Here is a 24,018-nt window from a genome sequence, read left to right on the forward strand (position 1 = left end):
TGTGACATCAAGAAGCCCTAGCAAAACTGGATCAGGGGGAAAACTCTCCACTAGTTTGGGTCACACCTAGCCCAAAGGAAGATGGTTGCGGCTGTTTGAGGTCAATAATTTCAGGCCCAGGATATCGCCACAGGAGTTCCTCGGAGTAGTGCTCCAGGGCCAGTCATCTTCAACTGCGTCATCACTGGCTTTCCCTCCATCATAAGGTCAGAATCGGGGATGTTTCCTGATGATTGCACAGTGTTCAGTACCATTCGCAACTCCTCAAATACTGAAACTGTCCATACCCACATGCAGCAAGACTTGGACAACATTCAGGCTTGGGCTGACAAGTAGCAAGTAATATTCATACAACACAAATGCCAGACAATGACCATCCTGAACAAGAGAGGATCTAACCATTGTACCTTGATATTCAATGGCAAATCCCCCACCAGCAACATCCTGGCTGTTAAAAACTGAGCAGATACTTAACTGGATCAGCCATATAGATACTGTGGCTACAAGAGCAGGTCAGAAGCTGGGAACTCTGTGCTTCATTCCCCTCTCACCAAGCAACTGCTGCACAGAACTTATGGATAAGGGGATGGAATTGAGATCTGCGCCCATCTCCAGCATCCACTGACTGGCCTATTCGATCTGACTTGATGAGGAGGCCATGCATACAGATGAAAAGGAAATAGCAGCCCTCATGGCCTTGGTGGTCTCCTGCACTGTTCAAGCCAGGGTGCACATACCCTCTGGAATCTCCCTCTGCCAGACCTTCACGCACATCACACTGTACATCCAGCATCTGTCACCTTATGGACAACTCTAGATGCACATCATCAGCCTGGGGCTCAGCATGGGCCTATTCTCCCACAGTCCTCTGAGTGTCAGTGGCCTCAGCTGCCTCAGCCTCCGACAGCTGCTCAGGCGCGTGTGTAGTGTTCTCACCAAGTTGGTGACCCTGAATCTAAGATCCAAGAATGGATACGTACTGACATGAGTGTATCTGTGCTGGTGGAAAGTGCAGGCAATGATGTGAATGTGCACCCTTTGATATCCCTCCTCCTCCTCAGAGGCACCCCGAAGACAGCAGCTCTGTTCTCATGGCTGACCTATCTGAGAGAACAGAAAAATCAAAAGGTTTTGCCCTTCTAAACAAGTGCCTCCAGAATTACCTGGCATTCTGTTCGATTTATGTACAGTGGATGATATGGGTGTACCACCACTTGTGTGCACACAAAGCTCCCTTTGTGCCTGCCATGAGCTACTCACCATCCTGCACCTGCACTCCTAAAAAAAAAAATTGAAAAAAAAAATTTTTTTTTAAAAGAAAAATTGAGCCATCCTCAATGGATTGGCTGCCATGCTGGCCTGCTAGTTCTATAGTCTCCTCTTCTGTAGGTGTGAGGATGGCGTGAACTAGCACCCTGATGGTCTGGTTACTTTCTTTAGCATTGCGAGCTCTCTTTTTCTGCAGGAACAAAGGTGTACAACGTTAGGTGCCTGACAATGACAGGCAGAATGCCTTGCAGCTGGCAGTCTAGCTGTCCATTTTGGGGGCGCTCATCTGTGACCACTCTGGCGTGATCTTGCAAGGGTCACCACTGACAGGCGAGTGCCTGTTGACAGATGCATCCATTGCTCTTCCAAGTGCCACTGCCACCAACCAGATGGGTTTCCCCTCCCCAAACAACCGTGCCTTCACACATTGCCATTTCTAAACCTCTAAGGGAAGTAAGGTACTCACCTTGGCAGAACAAATGTCATTCACACACTTGTTGCACTGCAACATGGTTCTCCAAACACCACAACAGCTTGCTTCATTAGGTAGGGAAGTCTTCTCCTTCTGTCCCTGGGGAAGAGGACCTCCTGCCTTTCCAGAGCTGCTTAAGAGGAGAAACTGCAGGGAATCAGCACTGAACCGTGGGGCCACCGAGAATCTTCCTTCTGTCACGCCAACAAGCGCCTCCTTCCTCTGGCCTTCAGAACACCTGCTTCAATCACCAATAGGCCTTCGCACAATGGCAGGGCTGAACCGAGGTCTGCGGCTCCAGCGCAGGCAGCAGCTAGATTCAAAGAGTGCTGGCAGCCCTTTAAACATGGCTCCGGCATCTAAAGTGCCATCATCTGACAACTGCTGCTTCATCGTCCGCCTCCCTTCCAAGAATGGTCACCCCCACCCGCTCCTGTAGGCAGTTAATTAGCCAACCGGTGCAAAATTGCATTCCACTGGGGGATTGAGTTGCAAGTGCCAGCGGCACCTGCTTTTGGTCCCAGCAGTCTCAGGCCTACCCATAAAATTCCAGCCAAACGGTTATTATTGCACAGTAGACAGGCATTTGGCCCATCGCGTCCATGCCTGCTCTCTGCACAGCAATCCAGTCAGTCTAATTCCCCTGCTCTACGCCAGTAGCCTAGCAAGTTTATTGCCAAACACCTATCCAATTTCCTTTTGAAATCATTCATCGTCTCTGCTTCCACCACCTTCGCAGATTGCGAGTTCCAGATAATTATCACATATTGCATAAAAAAAGTTCTTCCTCACATTCCACCTGCCTCTCTTCCTCAAAACATAAAATCACTGTCCACTTTCCCTTGCGCCATCTGCTAATGGGAACCGCTTTTCTTTGTTTTGACTCCACTACAACTTTTATTTCTCCACTTTATCTAAACCTGAGATATTCTTGTGCCCCTCTATCAAATCTCCCCTCAATGCTTGAAAATTGCATCAAAAAATTGACCTGGTTTCCTTTACAATGTGAGCATGTTAAATATTTACATTCCAGAGTCATGAAAAGTCAACAAAAGAGATCATGTAACAGCCAATAACAAAATCTACCAACAGCTTTTGGAGCTGGGAATGAGCCAACCAGAAATCAAAATTTTAAAGGTCGTAATTCAAAAGTGTATATTGAAACATCAGGTATAGAGGAAAAGTAGGTCTGCTTAAAAATGCAAATGGAACATTAAAAATAAAATGGTGTTAAAACAATGAAGCTGGAAAGGGTGGGGATAAAAAGGATGAGCAGAAGCTGTGTTGTGCATGTTTACTATTACAGTAGCAAAGCTATTACAAACACTTACATAACTCTACTATTACAGTACTGCTTGTTTCGGGATCAATGTGAATGAGCTAAAGTTCAATATAATGGCCAGATAATAAATCCTGAAATTCCCTGAAGTCACTGGCAGTCTAAAAGTTAAATATTACATTGAAGTTGGTTTGCCACTCTACCCGTATTTCCTTGCCTGGAAATCCAGCTGCTCCTATCTTACCTGACCTTCTGACTCAGGCCAGGTGAGATCTGTGCAGCACAGTGGGTTCCCATGGCCTTCTGTCCCGCTATTTTACAGCACTAGCTGCCGTAAAGCAGGTAAATTTAAAGGTCTAGCCACTTTGAGCAGCCAGGCAGAAGGCAAGTTTATAAGGTAGGTGGACAGAGTTTGGGCGGGTGGGGGGGTTAAGGGGGGCAGTCAGGGGATCCCTTGGGTCTACTCTAGGAGGGGAGGGGGTTGTCGGGTAGTCAGAGGGTCTTGTGGCGAGAGGGGGCAGTGGCGAGGAGTCCTATGGCCCGTTTGCTGGGCAGGGGGATGGTTGGGTACAGTGCTATAGTTACTCTGTAGCTAGAAGTGGTTTTAATTCTAACTTTTTCTGGGTAACTGTTGCTGTAACCCAGTCGAAACCATCCAAATGTTGCGTTTTAAATCGCATTATCAGATAGTTCCCAGTGCAGGGCAATTGCCCATGGGGCTGGGGGGTCGGGGGGGGGGGGGGGGGGGGGCGGGGTTTGGGAGCGATGGGAGGGGGTGGGGGCATTCTCTAGCGCATCTTTGGGATACTGTCCAGATACACTGCCCCGGAGCTCGGAAGTTACGGGCCAAGGTTTCATCAGTACCTAATCTCCATATAACAGGTCATGACGAATAGAAATTGAGCAAACCTTTTTTAAAAATCTGCTATCAGTTGAACAATGGCACTTTACCTTAGATGTACCTTTCGTGGAGAAGTATAACCCAGACCTTCTCAAGACAAAGTAACATTTCTTCCATGTCTTCCTTCCCTGCTCTCTAGCATGAAGGTAGCCATGAATCTCAGGACACATGCTTGAATTCAGGAAATCCTAGAAACATAAATTTCAAAATTTTAAAAGGTTGACATTTAAGGCTGAAGCAAAGAAAAGATTAACATTAATTTGCTTATTTCCTCCTGAGCCACCTGAATTTGTTATACTCCCATTTGCATGCACTTTTTGACAGTCACTTCAAACTTGAGCCTAGTATATCCCCCCCACCCCCCTTCTTTCTTTTTTTCTCCCAGGCACTTCCAGATCTTTCTCTCCACATGCCAGTAATGCAGCCTTTCACTTCCCTTTTCTCTGGTAGTTTCTCCCCTTTGCCCAAGCTCCCTGAACTACCTCCCCATCTCTATTTCTACCATAAACAATCAGAACTTCTGTCTTCATATTTACTTGCGAGTACAGGGTTCAATCTCCCTTGAACAAAGGCTGGCCTCTGTTTCACAGACCTCTGAGGCACCAGTCATTCTTTACTTATGAACAGTAACGCCAACTATTCCACAGTGATCTCTTAATAACTTATCCACCCAGCACACCCACTGAGGGTTCATCTCAGCAACATCTTTCCCAACACAACAAGCACACTCGTTGGGGTCTAATCTCACCAACGTCCTTCCAGTCACACTCATCCACAACTGCTCCCAAACAAGGGTGGCCCTCATGGCCAAGTCACATATTGATCTATTCCCCTATTTATCTAGTACCTTCTCCTCGTTGGAGTACTCCTCCAACATCTTCATTGTCTACCACACCCTCAAGTCTGCCACACAAAGTCCCACCCAGAGTTTCTAACCAAGATATCCTCTTTACTTTCCTCCCTCAGTCTCTGCACTGAGCAATGCCTCATCCTTGAAAATCATCTCAACTCCACTTGCCCCCTTTTCATCTGATTTCACTGTCCTCATTCTCCCTTAACATCTTCCTCCATATAAACTCTGTGAACTATACTCACAGCCACCCTCTCAACTTTACTATGCCACAGGTCTTCTACTCTCATGATCTTGGTCACTCTTGAGGTGACTTTCCTGTGCATCTCTCCGATCACATCTGTCTACCTCCTTACAACCCCACTTTCCTGTGCATTCACCCCAAGTCACTTATAATTTCATTTTCAAACTGCCAACTGTATAATCTTTGTCTCTCTTTTTGCCACAATACTTTGGCATCACAACTTTGCAGAACCTCCCTCCCATTAATGTGACCTCCATCTTCACTTCCTCAGTCCAAAGATCAGAAGCTTGTGTATCTGATGCACAACTGATTTCAGCTATTCATCACTAGACCTACTGGACCACCACGTGTTACCTGCTTCATTTTTCTCTGACAAAACAATCTATTACTCTATTGTCTTGCTGGAGAGCAAAGTTAATTTCCAGCTTCTTTTCTCCAACACCAACTGTCTTCTTACAACATTAATAAGAAGTGCTAGAAGCTCAGACTCCATTGTCATTAAGATTAAGATCAAGCAAAGGGTAGGAATACTACAGAGTTAAGGTGAGTGTAACCAGCCCGTTGACCTCCTTTTCAACTCCCAATGACCATTTTAAGAGGCACATGGAAATGTAACTTGAACTGTGTGCCTAACTCCTCTCCAAGGACTGAACATTAGACAGCAAGGTCCACAAGACCAAGATAAAGGCAAAATACTGCAGATGCTGGAAATCTGAAACAAAAACAAAAAATGCTGGAAAAAGTCAGCAGGTCCAACAGTATCCATTGAGAGAAAGACAGAGTTAACGTTTCAAGTCCGCATGACTCCTCCTCACTGCTTTAAGGAGGAGTCATGCAGGCTCAAAGCGTTGACTCTGTCTTTCTCTCAACAGATACTATCAGAGTTTTTCCAGCATTTTTTGTTTTTGTTCCAAAGACCAAGAATTTTTCTTCAGTAGGACAACATACTGAACAGCACTGAAAGCCATTTGGCTGCTGCTTCTGGACATCAGTCACAATACCATGAAGCTGGTGGCCATTACAACTGCTGTAGGATTCAGGAAAGTGCAACAGTTGCAATTCCCACGCTCCATCTCTTTTTTAAGAAGTCAGGTGGGAGAGTGGCCAAGGGGCAGGTCTGCACATACAGCACGTGGGTACAGGCTAATGACCCAAATCTGCAAATATGAGCAGGTTGACGCAAGGTCAAGCAGAATGCAACTCAGGTTTGTTGGCCCCAGTGTGTTCTGTTATTTACTACAGAACAAAAGTTTTTTTTAATAGAACAAACACTTTCCATCCCTTGATTTTAGAAATGCTGTTTGTACAAAAATATTACCGCACCTGTATTAATTGGGAATGACTTAAACTTCCATTTGTCTCACTGCAAATAGACACCATGTGCTCTGGAAAAAACTGCTCGAGAAAAGAAAAAAATCAAAACGTCATGGAGTGCTTGGCAGGGCGAAGGTAAAGTACAATACAAGCATTATAAGTTAAAAATGTTACATTCTGATACTCATTATTATGGCATTTGCAGAAAAAAAAATTGAATTTTACTTTTACATAAAGTTCTGTACTTTTAGCCCAAACATTTTGTCCAAAATTTCATGCAATTACACACAACTTTTCCCTGATATTTCAAAGAAGTTCCAAATCTCCACCCAAGTGGTGCATCAAGCAGGCCATCCTCTATCTCATGGACTACCACCATCCTGGCACTCTCTGATGGTGACGATAAAAAGTAAAAGGCAGGTAAATTTGGTTGTTTTGCATGTGGCAAGTTATGAAGGAGTAGCTGGTGATGGGAGAAAGACATTGGGGCAGGAACAGCGTGCTAGGCCTCACTACCTGATTTCCCTTTATTTTTTGCCATTATTCTGCCCTCTATGGGGCCCAATAGCAAAGGAAAACCCAGGCTACAAATGTTTTCTTCTTGTCTTCAAGCTGTGCAACTTGTAAGTACAACACAACTGCATTTTTCCACAATAAAATTTAGACGCTCCATATACCAGCCAGGGGTTTCCATTTCTGTACTTGAAATGAGAATTTTCAAACTAAAATGCTGGAGTTGGCGAATGTAAAGATGGAAAATCCAGGCCATAATTTGAAACACCTTTCATAAAATAATGGATGAAGTTCATGAGTTTAAACGGCTGACTGGTTTAGAAATCACAAAAACATGACAGCAGCATTTAATTAGGTTCGATCAAAAAGAGTGAATTATTGTTTTAAATTCATTATATGACATATTAGGGCAGCCTTCCCTTTTAGACACTTGGGTATAAAGGGTCAATTGGGCAGAAAACAAAGAAAAAATATCAGCAGACTGGATGCACTCTCGTCATAGTGCCCACCCAATTTTCCATCCGTTGTTTTAAGTGAAGGTAATTTTGGCAGACTCATTTCGCAGGCAGTATAATCCTTCCTGACCAAATTCCTCTATGGTTGCCACCTAAGCAATTCTTTACTCCCCAAGTGCTACAGGAGTAAAATCTGGCCATTATCTTTTTGATATTCCATTCTGTATAAAGAGAATGCAAAGGGTATAGGAGATATAACAAAACACACCATTTTTAGCATATACAATACCATATGATGTCATTTACAATACCATATGATGTCATTTACAATCCGCTCCTTCAAACCATGAATGGAAAACCCGGCTTTCCTTTTAAAGATAATACACTGTAAACATAAACCACATCAGCAATTGATCAAATCTGAAAATAACCTACATGACATTGGTTAATTTTCCTGCAAATTTGCTGTTTTGACTTACTGAAGGGTTTTTAAAGAATTCATATTTTGCATAATTTTTTCTGAAGTATAATCGGCTGTCTGTGTCCATCCCCCAGGTTGACTGCACGTGAATCACTGATTCATGATCTTCTACAATTCTTTCTATACAAGAAATCAAAAAAGGATAAATGACAAACATAATTCCAGAACCATTAATTCTTTGTTTTTCCTTCATAATTCAGTTCAGAAAAACTGAAGGCATACCTAATGGAGATAACACAGTAGAAGTTGGACTTCACCCATGTCCTACATGGCAAGATTAATAAGTTATGTATTTTCCTAGTTAGTAGAAAATTAGCATAACTTAGCTGCAGTAATAAGAAAGGAGAACAGTGGAAGAATCAATTGTCTATAATTGCTTGTAATCAATACATTTAGTTAAAAGTATAATTCCCCTATGCTCTCAGGTGGTATACCAGGTTTGTCCTGGGAGCAGCTGAATCTTGAACCAGAAAGGCCCCAGATTCAGCGGCTGATTTATGCTGAATTTGAAGTATCCACCCTCCCCAACCTTCAAGTTCGCACTGCGGATTCCACTCCTCCTCATCCCACTGTTCATGTTAGCAGTGTAGGGCTGCTATGGTGTCTGGGAGTTGGCCCACAAAACAAGTATGCCAGCAGCATCAAAATTCATTATCAAACAAGTTCTAGGAAAACCAAGTGACTGGAAGACACATACCCTAATACTGCATACCTTTATTACATAATATTGTTATACACAGCAAGGAAATCATTCAGTTCTCTTTTGAAAGCTTCCAGCGAATCTGCATTCATTGCATGACATCAAATCCAGTTTTGTGCCAATATAAAATTACACTCCTGTCCTGGTCCTAGCAAACTGATTTAATTTAAATAACCCATCGACATGTATTTAACACTTTCATTATTTTATCAAATCTCTTCAAAATCTATGCCATTCAAGAATAAAAAGCCTCTGCTCCAAGCTTATGATAACTTTGGGCTTTCAAGCTGGCTATCAATCTAATGGCCCTCTTCTGAACCTTTTTGCAGAGCCTCCAATAATATAGTATTTTGGGCTTTTATTTGATCATTTGAGCAAACCATCCCAATGCTGTACTTGCTTTTTCAATAGTGTACTGATGTGAACCCCCAGAAAGTCATATGCTATGATATCCCGAAGTTACTTTCATTCAACAGCCTTGGATGGAGTACACATGCTTGACATTAACCCTATTTCCATGCGTAAAGCCTACCAGAGGTTGACCCACTAGCTGTCACATCTAGACCTTTCCCCCGCAATGCCATCATCCAGATCAGCAGTGGGCTCTAAAACCAAACACTGCACATCTTATTAATAACTGGTCGCCATGCAGAACCAGTTATAAACAACATTCTATATACAAGAATGCAACCAAGTCCTATTCACCCAAACTCTGACCACTAATCCCATTAGAGTATCTGGTATGTTATCATAAGCTTTTTGAAAATCATAGAAATTGGATTGATCTAGCACAGGAGGTCGCCACTCAGTCCATCATGCCTGTGTCATCTCTTTGAAAGAACTATCCAGTTAGTCCCAATCCCCTACCATTTTCCCCACAGCCTCTTCAAGTCTATATCCCTATCCTTTTTGAAGTTATTGAATTGGTTTCCAGCACTCTTTCAGGCAGTACATTCCAGGTCATAATTTGCTGCGCAAAATTATGTGTCCTACTGTAACCTCTGGTTCTTTTGGCAATTACCTTAAATCTACATTTTCTCTTTTGACACTGTGAACTTTTTTTTTTATTTGCTCTATCAAAACCTTGCATGATTTTAAATGCCGCTATCAAATCTGCCCGAATCCATCGCTGCTCTGAGGAGAACCACCCCAGTATTGCTAGATCCAGCATGTAGCAACTGAGGTTCCTAATCCCGGGTACCATTTGAGTGAATCTCCTCTTTGTTCTCTCAACCCTTGACCTCTTTCCTAAAATATGGCAGCTGGAATTGACTACAATGCTCCTACTGGGATCTAGCCAGTGTTTGATGAAGGTTTACCACAGCTTCTTTTGTTTTTGTACTCCATGCCTTATGCCAAGGATCCCATTTACATTTTTTGAACAGCCTTCTTAGTTTGCCCTGCCACTTTCAAAGACTTTTGTATGCATACCCCAGTTCTCAGTTCCTGCACCACCATTTAGTTTATATTAGACCCTCATTCTTCCTACCAAAATGAATCATTTCACACTTCTCTGCATTACATTTCATCGAACACCTGGAGTACTGTGTACAGTTTTGGTCTCATTACTTAAGGAAGGATATACTAACCTTGGAGGGAGTGCAACGAGGATTCACTAGTTTGGATTCCTGGGATGAGGGGAATGTCCTATGAGGAGATATTGAGTAGACTGGGCCTATATTCCCTGAAATTTAGAAGAATGAGAAGTGATCTAATTGAAACATACAAAATTTTTAAGGGGATTGATAGGGTGGATACTGCTAGGTTGTTACCCCTGGCTGAGGGGTCTAGAACTAGGAAGGTCACAGTCTCAGAATAAAGGGTCAGCAATTTAGGACTGAGATTAGGTAAAATTTCTTCACTGAAAAGGTTGTGGATCTTTGAAATTCTATACATCTAAGGGCTGTGGATGTTTAATCATTGAGTTTATTCAACAGGGATTGATAGATTTTGGATACTGAGGAGGAGTAAGAAATATGGAGATAGTGAGAAAGGCTGGAATTGAGGCAGATCAGCCACGATCGTGATGAAGCAGGTTCAAAGGGCCGAGAAGCCTATATCTGTTCCTTTTTTTAGTGTCTGCCCATTTCACCAGTCCATCTTTCCCAGAAGTCTGTTACTATCCTCCTCACTGTTCACTACATTTCTCGAGTTTTGTGACATCTGAAAACTTTGAAATTATGCTCTGTATACATAACTCAATGCGAGTAACCAGATAATGCTCCTGTAAAGTGTTTTAGAGCATTTTACTATGTTAAAGGCACTAATAAAAGTTATTGTTGCATATCTAGAGACAAATCATGAATATTAAGAGCAGTGGTCCTAACACTGACCTGTGGTGAAGCATACTTCCTTCCAGTGTGTGAAAAACAGCCGTTCGCCACTATTGTATTATTTCTCTTAGCCAACTTTGTCCTTTTGTCTATGACATCTTTTGGCTATCTCCACCTATCACTGGCCCTCTATCCAGCTCTACCTGTCCCACCCCCCCTTAAACCAGCTTATATTTCACCTCTTTTCTATTTTTACTTAGTCCTGTTGAAGAGTCATACGGACTCGAAACGTTAACTGTGTTCCTCTCCGCAGATGCTGCCAGACCTGCTGAGTTTTTCCAGGTATTTTTATTTTTGTTTTGTATCCATGCTGCCACTGTCTCTTTAATATGGTGGGCTCCAATTTTGCTTACAAGTCTGTTATGTGGTTTACGCTTAACACAGATTTCTAATTGTTTCACTGTTGAGCCATTAGCTTTACATAAGCAGCATCTCATTATCTGCCACCCAATTGAAATGCATGGCATGAAGTTGCTGTATTTACACATACGTATATGGCAAACTCTGCACAGAAAGTTGCTGTCATTTCAAATGCAAATACATTTAGCAATGTGATAAGTCTTAAATGGTGTTGATTAATCCCGTTAGAATTAAAAAGTAACTTTTACAAGTGTGGAGTCTCAGTCCTTCAAGTTTTGATTTTCATTGGAGATTTATTTAAAATGTGTAATTTAAAATCTTTTAATTTTTCCTTCTCTTTTTTCTCTCTCAATCTAATCTTTCTTTCCCCCTATTTTACTTTTCAATTTGACATTAAATTCACCCACATAATTTACACTTTTTCTCATTCCTTGCACTGTTAATTTCATAATTCTTCAATTAGTGAGGTACACAGTTACTTGCCCTGTTCACTCAGGCCCCAGATGCCATTTCCCTTGATGCAACATTATCAGCTCACATTTTCAGTAACTTTCAATGCAAAAAAATTAATGGCCTATAAGGGTAAGGGCAAGTTAAGGTTAACTATCAGCAGACACCATTAGATACCCTGGTCCAGCAAATCTGGGCTATGGACCACATTTTAAAAACTGACCTGACTGAAAGGGTTAAATTCAGGACAGGTTGCTTAGAATAGGTTTGGGTATTCCTCAAGTATAGAGGAGTAAAGAGTGTCCAATTTAAGTATTTAAGAGGAGTAAAGGATTTGATAGGGTAGAGACGTGTGGCGCACACAGTTATGTACAGTTCAGAACGAGGGGGCAGAGTCTTAAGGTTTGAGCCAGGCCATTGAAGGATGGTATGAAAGCAAAATATTGCAGGTGCTGGAAATCTGAAATAAGAACAGAAAATGCTGGGAACACTCAGCAGGTCAGGTAGCATCTGTGGCGAAAAAGAGAGTTTGACTTCTATGATCTTTCATCAGATTCTGATGAAAGTTATCGATTGGAAACGTTAACTCTGTTTCTCTCCACAGATGCTGCTTGACCTGTTGAGTGTTTCCAGCATTTCCGCTTTTAGTTTAAGGATAATGTAAGGAAGCAGTTCCTCACATTAAGGGTAGTGAAAATCTGGAACTGTCTCCCCAAAAAGCTTTTGAGACCAGGTCAATTGCGAAGTGAAAATTTCAGATCAATACATTTTGTTAGTAAAGGGAGTCATCGCTAATAGGGGCTGCTAAATGCATTGTTCAGGTGTTTCCTCAACACAAACAAAATAGCAGAAATATCAGTGAACAGAATGAACAGAACCCATTTAATGAAGAATTACTAAACAAAGGGCAGAAATTTCTGCCTACCGGGCGGGCGGGCCCGACCCAATCTCCGGCAGGCGGGGAGCTGATCCCCGCCGGAGAAGCGGGCCCCGCTGCCATTTTAAGTGGGCGGGCCTTACGTGACGCCCGGCGGGAAACGCTATGTGCTTCCTTTGCTGGGGGGGGGGTATTCCCCAAATGTGAGAGTGTGCTCTTTCGCGCATGCGCACAAAAAAGCGCACATCTCCTTGAGGCTAAGTGCTGCCTCAGGGAGATCGCTGACAGTTGTATAAACATAAAAAATAGAAAAAAAAATCCTTAACATGTCCCCCTCATGTGACAATGTCACACGAGATGTGACATGTTAATAAATTTCACTAAAACTTTATTAAACTTTTTAAATCCTGCCGGTGGATGAGGTTTCATGTTTTTTCTGTTCCCCACCGGGGCTCCTGGCCTGCCTGCCAACCTTAAGGTTGGACGGGCAGATCCTTTAATTGTTTTAATGATCCTGTCATTGGCCTCAATTAGCCATTGACAGGTCGGCAGGCGCACAGCTGATTTTGCTGCTGGCCCGCCTTCCTGAAGATTTAAATGGGGCGGGATGATGTCGGGGGTTCCCATTTTGCGTGTCAGCGAGTGGGCCCTGCCCCTTGCTCGCCGACGGCAAAATTCAGCCCAAAGAGTTTGAATACCTTTCATTGAATCAACAAATCAACAAATTTTTTTATGAAGAGAGGTAGTTTTGAGAGTGCACGAAAAGGGTAACAAAGTGGGATATTTTCCCAAAATATAGGTTATTTTTATCTGATGCTTTCAGCAAGAAAATTACAGGATTGAATTGACCGCCCCGCCTGATTTCATTGAAAAGTAATATTGGGCAGAGTATGAAACAGTTGGCCGACTTTATACCATTAGAAACCCACTGAATGGTTTAGGTGAAAAAGACCCTGATTGACTAGCTGTATGAAAATTGTGGTTGAGTATTTGCAAATGGCTGGGCAATAAAATTTTGCTGTTCACTGCTTCAAATGGATGCTATTATATGCATTGTGACGCACACTAAAATTGCTTCTGTGCAACCGAACAATTGCCTCTCTAAGGGTGAGCAAAAATGATAGCAGACACAGTAAGCAAAGACATGCAAAAATAAAATGTGTTTGAAAAACATATATAGGCATATATTTTGCATATGCTCAGTTTTTTTTCTTTGTAATTACTTCAAGTCATATTGTGATAAATCTAAATAAAAAAGGTAAATTTATCTTTTTGTAGATAAATAAATTCATACAAAGAATTTCATAACTGTCATGCCTACACTTACCTAAGCTAATATGAGCAAGATGCTCAATGAGAGTCCAGGTGTTGTCATTGACACAGTGATTTCTCAGTATGAACAACTGGCAGACATCGCGAGCTATGATGTCACTTGGCACTTCCAATGCTTGACTGCTGCCATCCTCATTAAATACTTTAATTACCTGCATATAAAAACCAAGAGATAAGGCACCTAAGAAAAATAAACTTCTGATTACGAACTGCAATGGTTGCATATGCTAACCCCGTTAGCAAGCCAAATGAATGAACCCCTTATCATTCCACCTGTTAAAAGTTGAAATTTAAAATCCCTTCAATTTTTGCATTTACATAAGTTCAAATAAGAAAATTGCCCAAAATAGTGTAATGTTGTTGTATAAACACGTAAAAAAATGATTCATTTGCATCATCATGGCACTATAATAAATACAGATTTTTAAACAATTGTTTAAAGTATTTCAAATGTCTCTACAAACTTCCACCTTTTCGAGTCTTGATTATTTACATTAGCTTTACTTACCAGCAGACATGACGACAAACAGACTTGCATATTTTGGTCAGCTCTACAGTTAATATAAGTATGTGTGCATTGCTCTATAAAATCATTGTGCAGGTAACTTAGAATTGCACATTAGGGCACGCTAGATCACCCTTGGAGATATCTGCGATTGCACCAGTCTCAAATGAGGTGATTATATGGTGCTGCCTGTTAACAGCAGTTGCCTGACTCCACAGCTGCATGTCATCAAATTTTTCACCCAATCACCTGCTACCTTTTCAGGAATCAGCATATGCTGAACCTCCCTTACTGCATAAACTTAAAGCAAAAAAAAAGCACTATGGTTGTTCCACTTCTTATTCACAATTCTGAATAATGGTTAATAATAAATTAATTTGCATTCATGGAGATAAGACTCAACAGTAATGTTAGACAGCTCAACTTTGCCTAGCGTTGAGGGATGGTAAGAGGAGGGGTTAGAAGGCACTAACTAGGGATTTGCTGATGCAGCCTTTATGTTCTTTTCGTTTGAAAGGGAGATCAGAAGGGGCAAGGCAAGTCAGCCTGTGTATACAGAAGAAATCTTGTCAGTGTGCCCCTGCTGGGCTACGTAAAGCACCCTTCAAAAGCTCCCGGCAATGAGAGGCTTCTGTTATGATGTCATTTGAACCTAGGTAAATGATCTGCTATTTAAAATCAGTCAGCACGGAGATTTAGAAGACAAGAACTGAAGGATCTCCAATCACGGACTGCAAACAAAACACAAGAGCTTATGTACTGAAGCACTTTCCGTGTTCGATTCTACTGCATGATCAAGCATTTTTAGATGTGAGAAGTATAAAACCAAAACTATAGTTATCTTAGCTGCTTTACAAATGCAGCTTAGCAAAATACTTTCAATTTCTTTAAAGTAATTTGTTTATGCAAAATCAAAGTCTAAAATGCTTTTATTACACCAAAAGTTACTTCCCTTGTAGAAAAATGATACAGGAAATGCAGTCAGGCTTAATTCCAATTGTGTCCCAGTGTGCATTTTAATTGCAGTGGTTCTGCCAAACCAAAGCTCAAAGCTATCATATTTCATGAGGAACAGTGCTCATTTTGTCATGAGGTGCAGAACACACAATGCTTCAATACCCATATCTTTGCCTGAAAACTTTTTAATTAGTGTAACTGGAGTAACCTTACTTTAGTTTGTATAAAACGTCAGAATACAAAAAAATACAAGTTGAAACGTACAATCCGAATTTAAATGGTTATATTTAGAGATCAAATGTAATAATTCCAATCAAAGATATCCCTTTTTAAGTTTGTTACTGTGAAATTGAAAATAAAATAGGCAAATAAATTTGTCTGATTATAACGGAGATATTTAATATAGGCAACTGTTGCTGCAATAATCAAAAACCAAATATTTAAAAGAAGCAAAAAAGGGAGCTGTGGTCAGTTCCCCTCAGAGACAAAGCCCTGCTCAGCTGGGCCCAGTGCAGGGCTTCAGGAGTCACTGGAAATAACAGTATCAGGATGTGTGATTCCATAACTCAGAGTTTCCTGAGGCTGGTGCAGCCATGGGCTGAGAATCGTCTAGCTCACATGTGCTGTAATGGCTCAGGGCTTTGAGTGCATAGTTCCCCCATTAAGAGTGTGACCAACCATTTAGACAGCCATATGTGATATCACTCAGTCTATGCAGGAACTACACATTGACATTCAAGGGATGCATGAGGCTCCATATCATGGACCAGTTAGTGGCACTGGTGAAGCAGAATTCTTTGGAGGGATGCCAGCTATGACTCAGAAGGTGTCCTCATCCAGGCATCCGGAGAGCCTTGCAAGGACTAAGGATGCCACAGAGGAAGTTGAGGGTGCCATCACTCAAGGGGCACCCTCATCATCCTTAGCCTCCATGGCACCTCTGACGAAGGGACCGCCATCTATTTGGCAGGATCAAGTGATGATGGCTGCCTTTCAATGCTGCATACGCAGCAGCCCTGTGAAAGGCCCCCACAGGCACCTCCACGATGAGGACGACCACCATAAGCATCTCAGCTGCAAGCCGAGACAAGTGAACAAGCTGCCTCTACCTCTGCCAAGGCAGCAAGGTCGGGGAGGGCTACCAGGTAGGAGTGCCCAAGCATGGAGGACATAGCACCATGCTAGTGCTAAGTAGGTCACTGGGATATGTTCTTACTGTCTCTGTCTACTGTTTTCTCTATTTTCACAGTATAAATTATGATACTTTTAGCCACATATCTGGGACTCCTTATATTGCTGCCATGACAGGAAAAGTAGTATGAGATGGTGAAAGAGATAACTGGATCCTTCACGGTGAGGACAAAGCCTCCAGACAAATATGTGCTTCCTTCATTGGCAGTAAATAATTATATGTTCTAGGTTGTGTCTTCCATGGTTGACTTAGCACAGGTATCTCAGACTCCTTTCAATGCCATGCCCTTCATCGTGGCTCAGAGAGAATTAGGTAAAACGCTCCTGAATCAGATGATCTCTGACATTCATGGCATTCTGACAAGCTCTTTGTGCCCTGAACCAAGCCCGGTCACATCTTTGAGCAACCAGGGCACCTCTCCATTCAGTGTTATCTCTCTCTGCCTCCACTTTCTTTTCCTCTCTTATATCCTGTTTCTGCTCCTCCCCCGATGTGCTGTCTCCCTCCAGGGCCTCACTGTCCTCAAGGTCCACACCTCTCTCAAGGGCACGTTATGAAGAATGCATCAGACTACTACAATGACCAAGATCCTTGTAGCAGAGTACAGGAAGGCGCCACACGACTGGCCGCGTACCGAAATCACATCTTCAGTAGCCCAGCGGCCCTCTCGATAGTTGTCTTAGTGAGGTGGCATTGATTTGGGCTCCCACAGAGGGATCAGCGGCATGAATATGCCTCACCACCTAGGATCTATCCAAAGGCCTCAGAGATTGGAGTGATGATCTGAGGCAGCATGGACTGCTGGAGAATGAAGGATTGTGACGGCTGCCAGGAAAGTAAGCGCACACATGAGGTAAGCTCCTGCTGTGGTTGCAGACAACTGAACATTGATGGAGTGGAATCTTCCTTTGGATGAATCCGAGTGGGCAGTCACTGGGTGTCTTAATCGCCACATGGATGCATTAAATGATGGCCTGCACCTTGGGGATCCAGCATAACCCAATGCCCTCTGTGCCTGTGAGGCTGCATCTGAATGTACTGACCAGCTATCGCATGGAGGGCATCAGTGAGCTGCAAGATGCAATCGTGTGCTGTAGTTTGCAAGATGCCACTAAGGTCCTCAGCTGGTCCTTGGAAGGAGGCAGAAGATAAGTTGTTCAAGACCATGATGACTTTGAGAGCTGCTATCAAGCATAGCGACCAATGGTGTGAGTTGTGAAATCTTCAGCGACGAGGTCACAAATGTCTGTGACCATTTGCCAAGAGAGTCGCAGTCTCCTTCAGCACTTAGTCTCGGTCATCTCCAGGTAGCTTCTGTGTTAAGGATACGGCTGCTGTTGCCTTCCTTCCTTTCTTTCCTCTCCTGCTTCTCAGGGTTCCACCTTTCCTGAGGAAGGTGTTTCCCCTGATCGCCACTGGACCTAAAATCTGAGAATTGTGCTGCCTTTGCCAGTTGCAGCCTTCCTTGTGGACAGGTAGCCATTCTATTGTGATTGGCAGGGTTGCCCCTGCTCTTTTACCCATGCGATTCCAGGAGTTGGAGGGGGGGGTGGAGGTGACAACCTTCATCTGCCTTCATCTTATTCTATGTTTCTTTTTCTCCTTATATTTGTTTTGTGTGTTTGTCCTGTCTTGTTTCTTTCTTTATTCCCTTCATATTGCATTCAGATGATTTTTATGTAGCATTCACGCGTCATCTGGACCCAATCCTTGTTCCTTTACTGTACCCATTACCACTCTCTTTGGCTGTTGCATCATGAAATCTTTTGTTATGTAATCGCCCCCTTCCTCCACACTAACACAGACCTTCTCCGTTGTTCATCCTGTCCCCCCCACTTCCACTGGTTTAAACAATCTTGCATTTCTATCTATCTTTCTTCACTTCTGAGGAAAGGTCATCAACCTGAAAGATTGGGCTGAATTTTCCGTGCGCGCTGGCGTTGGCCATGCTCGGTGGCACGAGTGGACAATACGGCAAGAAGGACAGGAATCGGTTTCACGATGTTGTGAAGCCAGTTTGCAATTGTCTGCTCAGCCCGTCCATGGCAGGCCGTGTTTCACGCTATCAGACTTTGGGAACCTCATTGCAATTCATCTGCATATAAGATCAGCCAGCCGGAATCATCCCCCACGCTAGATCGTCCGCAATCACGCCGACGTGTTTCACAGCAATAAATATAAGGCTTGCACCTGGCGGGCTGCACTTCGTGGGGAATTTGGAGGTGAGTGCCCAGTAATGTTGTGCAGTGCTCGCCCACGTCGTCTGTTCGACTTCAAGGTTCAGGTGCGTTGGAGGTGTGGGGGAGTCGGGGGGTGGGGGGGGTGGTGTGAGTTGCCTGGCAGGTGAAGTGTCTTGGTGGTGTGGGAAAGGGCTGCCCTGCATTTGAAGGTGGTCCACAAGGAAATGTGGGGTGAGAGGAAGGGAAGCGGCCACACATTAGGGAAACCTTATATAAAGTGACCATTCCTCTGCAACTGAGACAGTTCAGATGCAGCCACATTGACATGCTTGGAGTCATGTCTCTAGCTTAGCTGCCCACTCAAGCAATGCAGAAGCATTAAAGTGCCACCAAGTGCCCCAGAGCTTTTCATTCCTCAGGCACAGACTGCAAACTAATGAGCGTTTTAGTGGACTGCACAACAGTTGGACGACTGGGCATGTTGTACAATCTCCTTGCTAAAGCTGGTCATGGAGCAGTCACTGGTGGAGGTGCTCACAGCCCCTTGCAATGTCATTACCCCGGTTTGGACCAGATTCCCCCTTGGCTCAAGCTAACAGTGCAGCCTTGCAGTGCGGGTTAGGAGAATGCCTGCGCCTGAGCTGAGAGCACAGCAAGGGGTCCAGTGGGCAAAGCTGCTGCCAGTCGGTCAGGTGGAGTGGGGTGGAGGTGGGTGGGGTTTCAGGCAGCCATGCAGCGCACTAAACTCTGGCCATCCAAGCAGCGGGCAGTACTCTCTAGGATGCATTAAGGGGCCTTCAGACTTAACCAAGAGAGGTTCTTAGTATACCCAAGCTAACCCACGCGTCTCCCTCTTTCATCCTGCAGGAGTACAACATCAGGTTCATGGAGCCTGGTGAACTAGCTGTATGCCTTATGTGCAGAAAGCAGACATGACAGAGGAGAGAGTGATGGACACACCTGGCTGCACAGGTGCAGGAGCAGCACCCTCAGGAAGAAAGGGCTGCTGAGGCTCCAGTATATGCCACTGAAGAGCCACAGCGAGCTGTCATTGGTCTACAGACGCCGCCTTTCATTCCTGCAGATGACCGACAACCAGTGTCGCCGAAGACTGCGCATGTCTAGGGAGCTGGTCGGTCACATCTGTCAGCTACTGCAGGATTTAACGCCAAGGGGACATGGAGGGCATCCACTGCCAGTGGCCATGAAATTGACCACAGTTCTCAATTTTTACACCAGTGGCTCCTTTCAGGGCTCCACAGGTGACCTCTGTAGGATATCACAATCCTCCACCCACAAATGCATCCATAAGGTCACATTGCCATCTTCGCAAGGGCACACAGCTTTGTGCATTTTGCCAGAACCAAGAAAGCCAGGAATGCAAGAGCGATTGGATTTGCCCAGATCTTGGGTTTCCCACAGGTGCAGGGTGCCATCAACTGCACTCACGTGGCGCTCAGATCTCCACAGCAACAAAGGGTCAACTATGTCAACAGCAAGGGCTTCCATTTGCTAAATGTGCAGCTGGTGTGCCGCCACCACAAATGCATCCTGCAGCTCTTCGCACGGTTTCCAGGGAGTGTCCACAAGTCCTACATTCTCAGTCAATCTCAGATGCCTGATGTCTTCCAGGGTCCACAGGGATGGTTCCTAGGGAACAAGGGCTACCCACAGAGGATGTGGCTGTTGACACCTGTGCGGCGGCCTCAGACTGCAGCGAAGGTATAATGAGGCTCATGCTGCAACTCACAACTTTGTGGAGCAAACCATTGGGATGCTGAAAATGAAGTTCTGATGCCTGGACCAGTCTGGTGGACACCTGCAATATAGTCCACAGAGGGTGTCACACATCGTCGTTGCCTGCTGCACAGTTTATAACCAGGCGCTGCAACAGGGAGACGAGCTGGCTGAGGAGGAGATGGATGAGCTGGAGGTCTCCTCCAATGAGGAGGACATCGACAGTAATGAGGGTTCTCAAAGGCGACAATGACGGCGATGAGGCCCTCGCGCTGGCCAGACGAGGCAGGCGCACGCTCTGGAGGCCCTCATAGCTGCTAGATTTGTGGAGGATGATGACGACTTGCAGTGAGGAGACGCCATAGATCCTAGCATGACATCTGTGAACATTTGACTCCAGTCTGGCTATTGGCAGTGCACATACTGTGATAATGCTCCAGTCATTGAGATGCAGTGGAGGCCCCAATAGTCACTTGATTGTGGGAGGATGATGACGACATGCAGTGAGAACACTCCATAAATCTTCACATAGCCTCTGAGAATATCTGACTCCTGTCTGGTTGAGGGCACTCTCTATTCAGGGTCAAATCATAGAGACATAGCCATGAAACTTTAAAGCACCTGATCCTTTGTCAGCCTTCAGCACTTGACCTCTTCAGGAGCACAGTATCGCTGGTCACAGATGCTGAAGAGATGGGAGCCAGCCCCACCTAAGGTGCTGAGAGCACACAGAGAGAATGACAGAACTCTGTGACACCTGCCCACGACATTCTGGCAGGAATGACAAGCACCATCAAGGTATAGGCATCACTAATGTGTCCATGGAGTGTGAGGCTGGACTGTCACTTTGGTCTGAAGGCTGCAGAGAGCACAGGGAAGAGGCCCTGGACTGAGACACCTGCATTTATCTTGTGCAGAAAGGTTTCACATCTGAGTGACACGAACATTACTCATCAGAACAAGGAGCCTTAGGCAAGGAGACATTCTTGGGAGTTTATTTACAATAGTGAACATTATATACAACTGATTAACACCCGCACCCAGGCTTAAATTTTTCTAACCCTGCAGCTACATTTTGGTGCTCCCTGGACATCCACAGCGGAGGTGGAGGCAGCCTGCTGACTGCTACGCCCTGTCTGTGATGACCTGTGATGACTTTGGTGGGTGCCCTCCGAAGGACCAAGTCCAGCCTGCTGTGTGGCAGTGGCACCCTCCTTGGCTTGTGGAGCTGAAGCTGCTGAGGTCATAGGAAGAAGGGATTCAGATAGGCTGGACACTCCCAAAGTCACGTGGGTAGATGGCCCTATGGGGTACACTGTCTGATCCTCCTCCCTACGCATACCTGATGGCCCCTAGATGACTCCTTGAGAGGGGGTAGCTGAAGTGAGATGGAGCTGCTCCGCACCCCTCTTGCGTACACACTGTTGGAGGCCAACTATGGCGTCAGCAATGGAGTTCAGCCCATGCAGCAGTGCAGGAGCGACATCCTAGCCCAAGGCCTCTATAGCGGCCACCATCCTACCAGTGTTGACCTTGGTGCATTGGCATTCCGGCGCTATCACCTCAGCCTGGAGGCAGACAGTTTCCTCCATCATACCTTGCAATCTGAGGAGTGCAGCGGACATCCCTTCCTGATGTTCCAGAGCTTGTCTTTGCAGCTCCAGCAACTGTGACATGATCGAGTCCAGAGGCTCGTCATCTGACTCAGACTCAGCAGATTTCTGGCCTCCAGCAGTCCTCGGAGTGCCAGACACCTGGGAAGTCCCTGCCTCCACCTGCTGTGGATCAGAAAGCGCAATGTGCTCACCACATTGTGATCCCAAGGCTACTGTAAAGCTAGGGCCCACCAAGGTGTGTCTCTGCGCTGGTGGAGGGTGTGGGTGAGCGCTATGACGGGACTTCAAGGAGGGTGCCTTCAGATTCCTTTTCTGAGGTTTCTTTGGGGCTTGATTGGAGGTCCTGGGTCGTGGATTCCGTCGGCTGTTTGGCAGATGTGCCTGCGGAAGCAAGGAGAGATAATTAGTGCATGGCAGTGGCCTGTAAAACAGGACACATCACTCTCAGCATTGTTGTCTGATGGATGTTGCACTGCTTGATCCTCGCTTGGTAAAGCACCGCTGACCTCACCGTCAGCACAGGAACGGTCCAGATCCTTGCTGGCCAACTGAATGACTCAATTTTCAAAGTCTGTGAGGATCTTGATTTCAGGCATTCCTCCGCCAGTCTGCAACCTCTCCCTCTTGTTGTGTGCCAGCTTGTCCTTTATGAATAGGGATGCCTGCCAGGCCAGATGACAAGTATGCCTGGCATGTATTGGTGGTGAGTATACCTACAGACGGGAATAAGGACAATGAAGATGTGTGTGAAAGAGTGAATGGTGATGTCCCTTGCACTGGCAGTGAGTGAGGGCCCTGTGGATGTGTGATGGGTTTGAGAGTGTGAGAGTTGAGAGTGATGAGAAGAGTGACTTATCCTTTTGCGGCACTGGGTGGCTGTCCCCTTTCGCAGGGTATTGGTGCTGACCACCACTGCCACCACCTCCCAAGGCGAATTGGTGATGTTGTTGTCCATTCTGCGGCCAGAGCAGAGGTAGAGGACATCATGGTGGGCCTCCACTCCGTTCAAAAGGCTCTCAAGTGACGCATCATTGAACCTGGGGGCTGCAGTCTTTTTGCCTTTCGGGGCCATGTCTTTCGTACAGCAGTCCTGGGCTAGAAGCACAGAGGTGTGCACGCGGCTGCACTTTAAATATGGCACCGGGCATGATGAAGCAGCAAGGTGATGGCGTGGCAGGTGAATGAGAGCTCGCCCACCATGGAAAGGGCATGTTTCCTGGGAATTCGTAAAAAATGTGGGTGATTTGGGACAATATGGCATGGGAAGCTGCCATGGCAGCCGACGGGTAAATACCGCATTACCCACCTGCTACCGCAATTAGTGCAAATCTGGAACAATTCCATCCTTTATCTGTTTCTCTCCACAGATACTGCCTGACCTGCTGAGCATTTCCAGCACTTTTGATTTTGTTGGGGTGACAACCCTATTCAATGTCCGAGCGTTATATGCCCATTCTTCGCACCACCTACACAGCACCAAGCGCACCGCTTTCCCAAAGACCGAGCCCCCCTTTGCACCACTGACCCTATTAGAAGGCCAGCGGATTACTCCCTGCAGTATCCATGACTTTCTCCCCACTCTGTGCCTCCCTCCCTTCAGCTTTTTAGCCCAGGCAGTGCATACAAGCCATGCGCCCCTGTCAAATTTTCAACCTCCTCCTTTAATGAGCTCATAATGAGCTCCAACGATTTTATTTGGCTTTAATCAAGAGGTGAATGGGATCACTGTCTTGCCCTCCCCCTGCTGCCCTGGTGAACATTGCTAGCATCAAGACCGGCCTCTCAAAGCCTGGCTGGCACCAGTATTTTCAGGTCCCATCCGCTTTTACTCCCACTCACAATGGAGCCCAAAATTCAGTCTATTATGCAGAATTACCTACTTACCGTATTAAGATATCAATTTCCCTTAACATTTATTGAGAATTGAAGTCTAAATAGAAGCTTTCACTTATTGAATTCAACTTCAAATTTTGATTAGTGCTATTTAAATTAGTTTCATCA

At 44.9% G+C, this 24,018-nt stretch overlaps 1 protein-coding gene across 3 annotated transcripts in view; it reads right to left on the minus strand.

The window, feature by feature from the left end:
- grb14 (growth factor receptor-bound protein 14) overlaps window positions 1-24,018 on the minus strand; it is a 144,396-nt gene that overhangs the window by 89,732 nt on the left and 30,646 nt on the right. For 2 of the 3 annotated variants that reach the window (XM_078552299.1, XM_078552301.1), the window contains exons 2-5: window positions 13,826-13,982; window positions 7,777-7,898; window positions 6,339-6,410; window positions 3,972-4,109 (exon numbers count right to left, since the gene is read on the minus strand). In XM_078552299.1, the coding sequence (XP_078408425.1) occupies window positions 3,972-4,109; window positions 6,339-6,410; window positions 7,777-7,898; window positions 13,826-13,982 (489 nt within the window). Of the gene's footprint in view, window positions 1-3,971; window positions 4,110-6,338; window positions 6,411-7,776; window positions 7,899-13,825; window positions 13,983-14,338; window positions 14,504-24,018 lie in introns of those variants that run through there. The other variant, XM_078552300.1, reaches the window with a different exon arrangement.

The sequence above is a fragment of the Cetorhinus maximus genome, chromosome 11, assembly GCF_964194155.1.
Source record: "Cetorhinus maximus chromosome 11, sCetMax3.hap1.1, whole genome shotgun sequence".
Taxonomy (NCBI): Eukaryota; Metazoa; Chordata; class Chondrichthyes; order Lamniformes; family Cetorhinidae; genus Cetorhinus; species Cetorhinus maximus.